The sequence below is a fragment of the Brassica napus genome, chromosome C3 (genome assembly GCF_020379485.1).
Source record: "Brassica napus cultivar Da-Ae chromosome C3, Da-Ae, whole genome shotgun sequence".
In the NCBI taxonomy this organism is placed as follows: Eukaryota; Viridiplantae; Streptophyta; class Magnoliopsida; order Brassicales; family Brassicaceae; genus Brassica; species Brassica napus.
In genome coordinates, this window is record NC_063446.1 from 31727318 (window position 1) to 31733613 (window position 6296).

The 6296-nt window shown below is 32.6% G+C and overlaps 1 protein-coding gene across 1 annotated transcript; it reads right to left on the bottom strand.

Moving 5' to 3' along the window:
* Positions 1–182: 182 nt before the first annotated feature.
* LOC106444157 (putative F-box only protein 9) lies at positions 183–1646 on the bottom strand. The gene has a single exon (XM_013885668.3). The coding sequence runs from the start codon at positions 1410–1412 to the stop codon at positions 309–311; it is 1104 nt and encodes a 367-aa protein (XP_013741122.2). The 5' UTR covers positions 1413–1646; the 3' UTR covers positions 183–308.
* Between the last annotated feature and the right edge of the window lie 4650 nt (positions 1647–6296).

Sequence of the window (6296 nt, forward strand, 5' to 3'; positions counted from 1 at the left end):
TATAACTGACTGTCCGCGTGCAAAGTGACTCCGTCCTTGGAAGTCAACGAGAGAACCATGTTGGAACATTGCCATTGTTGGCTCACTTGGCTGATTTACTGATTCAGTAAAGAGCACAATGAAAAAAAAAAGCTTTTCGCTTTCTTATCAAAGCCCTCAAATAAAATCAAACACAGAGCACAAAGAAGAAAGGAATAATAATGTAACAAACTTACAGGTGGTGTACCAAAAAAAGGGTAAAAATAATAGATCAGTTTCATTATATATTGTTCCAAACAAAAACAAATAAAAAAGTAGCTGGAAGTTCCCTAATTTGATCGACTAGTATTATTAGTTTCATTGCTCCCACCTTGCTGCAAACTTGGAACATAACTGAAAATAAATGGAGACAATGTTTTGCTCTTAGATCCTACAGAAGTGATTTCTGTGTAATATTCATTGTCCTCTCCAATAGTGTAGAGTTTCTTGCTATCTCTGAAAGCCGAATTACAAACCAAGACCACTTTCTTCTCCTCGTCAGCTAAGAAACTCTTAAAGCACGGAATAAAATTATTGGGATTTTTCACTGTAAATGATTTGCTCCACAAAACAGGTTGAGTATCATCAATTTCATGGGTCACCCACACCTCCATGTATGATACATGACGGGACCAATTTAACAATGAGAGTTTTTCTTCTCTCACAACTGATAGCATCAGATTCCTAGGATTCGGAACTGGAGGAAGACAAAAACGTCTAAAACTGTCGCTCGTAAAATCAAAGCCAAGCAAAAGGTAACCTGTTTTTTCCAAGACAAGCCAATAAGCATTTCCCTTGAAAGACACACCACGATTTGGTAGCGTAGAGCAGTTGAGGACGAAGTCATCCTCCAAAACCCTCCAAGAATCAGAGCTGAGGTCATCTCCTTGGTCTAGGGAGTAACTAGTCGACCAATAGCTCAAGATTTTGTAGCTACGGAAGGATTTGTTGTTTTGGTATCCTAGAGCAAGGCTACGCGTAGAGAAGCTCTCGCTATTAAGTGTGGTTTGGATCCACCTAGTTTCCCCTGAACACGGATTCCAAACCATGAGTCTGTACTTGTTGTCGTTCCTAATGGTCCATAACAACAAACCATCGCAGTGAAAAACCTCGACTACATGGACTTGCTGGGAACAAGGATGGAAATCCTTAAATTCTATAGGTGGAGGAGCAACGTTGAGATTGACTTTCACTGAACAGATCCTATAGTCGTTTGATATGAGAATCCGAGACTGCTTTGGAGCTTTACGAAAGTGCTTCTCTGTGAATCTTTGATCTTTGAATAAATGGTTCCATCGTTTGCAAGTGGATCGTAGTCGTTTCAGAGATGCGGCTGGAACCCTTGAGAGTATTTCCTCCTCTATCAAATCCTGCGGAATATCGTACATCATCATCGTTGGTTTCTCTTGTGATTTCGCAAGGTCAAAGGAAAAAGACTTGAGACTTTCGAGGTAGAAATTAGGGTTTTAATTGTTTTTACTGAACCAGTTTGGTTTATAAACTTTATATATATACACGCAAAAAACACTTCCGGTTTCAACTATTTTAGTTACCTCACAACTGACAAGGGACGTTTTAACCGGCACATGTACAAGTCATCCCCTATATATTAATTGAGGAACATTTGAAAAGATGTAACCTCAATTTTGTATTAATTAAAATAGGCCCCAATGCATAGGTGACACTCAATTAGGTAGTCAATTACATTCAATTGAAAAATAAGTAGGTCCACATTCGATTTTTATATGTTGTTAGATACATAAGTTGGTCAAACTATATGATATAATGATATGATATGTTATTTTCTTTCCTTAAATCAAACCTACGGAATTACCATAAATGACTAATATATATATGACAATTAATGATTTTAATAATAAAGATTTGATAACAATTTATATCTCCTCCATCATTTTTTTGTTTAATTTTATATTATTAAAATAAATTAAACAATCAAATTAGCTATAAAAGTAAAATTTAGATTTTTTCGTATATGTTATATTTTGAATTTTTAAAAACGACAATAAATGACTAAAACTATTAAAATTATTATGTTAAAAATTAATGATCAATGGTTTAACATTTTTATTATAAGAAGATACACATGATTTTAAAACCATATGAGTAAAAAATATCATTTAATAATAAAATAAATATATATATAGATTAAACACTATATACCATAGGATTACATAAATATTTTAATATTAAAAGTTTCAATGAATTTTCAAGAACATTTATAAATTATAAACTTATTAAAGATTTCAGATTGAAAATTTTGTTATCGATGATTTAAATATTTTGTTATAAAATGATATGAATGATCATAGAACCGTATGATTATAAATTCTTATCTAATAAATAACTATATAAAATATACTATTCTTAGAAAAATAGGTTGGTCCATCTTAACTTATATTACACTTTTTATTAAACTAACTATCGAATTGATAAATAACGTACCAAAAAATGTTTTGCACTTTCCTTAAATAAAAGCTACAAAATTACCTAATATGATTAACATATATGTGAAAATTAATTATTATGAATAATAAATATTTGATAACAATTTTTGTATCTTAGTTCTTTTTAAAATTTTTATATTATTAAAAGATATTAAAAATCACATTAAATATATAATAAAAAACATTATATTTTTTATATGTTATATTTTGAATTTTTCAAAACGTCTATAAATTATTAGAAATTTGAAGATCACCACTCTTAAATTTTGTGATCAATAGATTATTTTTTTTGTCATAATAAGTTACAAATGATCATAAAATTGTATTAATATGAACTTTTATTTAATATTATAAGAAGATACACATGATTTTAAAACCATATGTGTAAAAAATATCATTTAATAATAAAATATATATATATATATATATATAGATTAAACTATATACCATAAGATTACATAAATATTTTAATATTAAAACTTTCAATGAATTTTCAAAAACATTTATAAATTATAAACTTATTAAAGATTTCACATTGAAAATTTTGTTATCGATGATTTAAATATTCAGTTATAAAACGATATGAATGATCATAGAAGTATATGATTATAAATTCTCATTTAATAAATGACTATATAAAATATACTATTCTTAAAAAAAATAGGTTGGTCCATCTTAACTTACATTATATTTTTTATTAAACTAACTATCGAATATTCAAATTGATAAATAATCTACCAAATATTGTTTTTGCACTTTCCTTAATTAGAAGCTACGAAATTACCTAATATGATTAACGTATATATGAAAATTAATTATTATGAATAATAAATATTTGATAACAATTTTGGTATCTTAGTTCTTTTTTTAATTTTATATTATTAAAAGATATTAAAAAAATCACATTAAATATATAATAAAAACATTTATATTTTTTTCTTATATGTTATATTTTGAATTTTTCAAAACGTCTATATATTATTAAAAATTTGAAGATTCTCACTCTGAAAATTTTGTGATCAATAGATTATTTTTTTTGTTATAATAAGTTACAAATGATCATAAAATATAACGCATATGAATTTTTATTTAATAAATATTCAAACTAAATAATATATATATATATATATATATATATATACTAATGATTTAAAGCAACAAGATTGGCTGATCAATTTAGTTGTCCAGTTGAAATCTTTCAAAAGTATGTGAAAGACTAAAGTCAAAGTAAATATGGATTTAGAATAGTAGTTATATTTTACTAACCAAAATACGGAAAAAACCGAACCGAATCGAAACCAACCCGATATCTGGATTGAACACCCCTAATCCAAATGAAACCAAACTATTGTTTCATTCTCCAAAATATAATAAAAATAATAACTTAATTCCGCGCAAGGCGCGGGTCTTATCCTAGTTGTTATTGTACTTTTAGAACGATTTCTCTCGGTTATACACCTTTGATGCTAACTTTGCAAATGAATGACAATCAGAGCATACTCTCAGGGTTCTTGAATAGTCGGATTGTTGTGACTTTCTTTGAGCTAATGAGCTCAAAGGCCATTGCAAGTTTCTCGCTGTGTCAGCTTGAACATAAATTGAAAGTAAATGAAGAACAAGAGAGATAAAGCTCAGGAACAAGAGAGAGAGAGAGAGTAACTCAAGAGTAAGAGAGATAGAGTAAAGAAAGGATTTTATTTACTTAATTCATTTAGTTCACAATGTTACAATACTTAAAAGCCCAGAGATGAGATACAAACAAAGAGAGAAATAATAAAGAATGGTGCTGCAAGATGAGCTGAAAGGGACAACACCTCAACAACTCTTTCTTCCTCTCTCCTCTAAATAGATCAAGAGACTTTAACTAATTTAGAACTCCAACTTTTCTCTGATCTTGCCAACGGTCTAGTTGAACTTTGAACACATCTTGGGCGAGTTTGAACTTGTAAGACTGCTTCTCAAGTCTGGTTTTCAAGTCTGGTTCTCAAATCTGGTTCTATATTTATGTCAATACTCCCCCTCAAGCTTAACCATAAGGTATGGTTGAGCTTGGAACTCATGAAGACATCCTCATTAAAAAACTCTTGTGTGAAAAACCCAATGGGACAAAAATACACAAGAGGAAAAAGAGTAGATGCTTCATGGCTTAAGAGGATCATGATCTAGGCAAGTCTATGAGTCTCAATCTTGGATGGATGAACTCACAGACTTTGGTGCTTGCTCCTTTGGTGAAGATATCAGCTAGCTGGTCTTCACTTCTAGTGTAGCAAGGTAGAATGATCTTCTGCTCCACAGCTTGTCTAACCTTGTGACAATCCACTTCAATATGTTTTGTCCTCTCATGAAACACTGAGTTTGAAGCTATATGAATGGCTGCTTGGTTATCACAGTGCATTGTAATTGGTGTTGTTGTCTCTATGCCCAAGTCCCTTAGCAAGTTTCTGATCCAAATGAGCTCACTAGTCAGCTTCCTCATTGCTCTATTTTCTGCCTCAGCACTTGAACATGATACCACCTTCTGCTTCTTGCTCTTCCAAGTAACCAGATTGCCTCCTATGAAGATGCAATAACCAGTAGTAGACCACCTGTCCACTCTATCTCCAGCCCAATCTGCATCACAATATCCCACAATTTCAGTGCTCTTGTTGCAACCCATCCAAACACGTTGACCAGGAGCCTCCCTTAGATATCTCATGATCCTTTCAACCATATTCCAATGGTGAACCTTTGGTGCTTGCATATACTGGCTGACTCGATTCACAGCAAAGCAGATGTCTGGTCTTGCAATGGTGAGATAGATCAGCTTCCCAACCATTCTTCTATAGAGCATAAAGTCGCCAAAAGGAGTGTCCTCAATCTCCCCCTCACGCAAGACTTTGTGACCCTCTTCAAGTGGTGTCTTAGCTACTCTTGCTTCAAGCTTTCCTGCCTCATTTAAAAGGTCAAGTGTGTACTTTCTTTGAGATAAGAAAAGCCCCTCTTTAGAGCGGCATATTTCTATCTCTAGAAAGTACTTTAACTCACCCAAATCTTTAATATCAAAGCTAGATTTAAGAAAAGCTTTAGTAGAGATGATACCTTCCTTGTTGCTTCCTGTGATGATGATATCATCCACATAGATCAAAATCACCACAATTCCTTGCTTGCTTGTGAGGGTGAAGAGAGTATGATCAGCTTCTGATTTTACAAATCCTCTTCCATTGAGAGTTGTACTCAGCTTGTGATACCAGGCTCTTGGCGATTGTTTTAAACCATAGATGGCCTTCTTTAATCTTAGGACATTTCCTGGCTTGACCATGTCTTCCATACCAGGTGGTGGTCTCATGTAAACCTCATCCTCTAGCTCTCCTTGTAGAAAAGCATTCTTGACATCCATCTGCCATAAATCCCATTCCAAGTTCACAGCCAAGGAGAGAACAATCCTTATGATGTGGAGCTTAGCTACTGGTGCAAAAGTATCCAGATAGTCTTCTCCATAGACTTGAGTGTATCCTCTTGTAACTAGCCTTGTCTTTCTCCTTTCTGGCTTTCTATTTGCCAAGTACTTGATGGTGAAGAGTAGGCGACTGGTAACTGCTTTCTTCCCTTTGGGAAACTCAGTTTCATACCAAGTATCATTCTTGATCATGGCTCCAACTTCATCTCCAACAGACTCTCTCCACTCATCATCCTCCATAGCTTCTTCATAAGTCTTTGAAACATATTCTTGATCCAGGTTGGTGATGAAAGCTATATGCTCTTGAGGATAGCTTGCAAAGGAGCAGGTTGTTTGGATAGGATGAACCACTGCATTACTGTTGAAGTATACTCTGG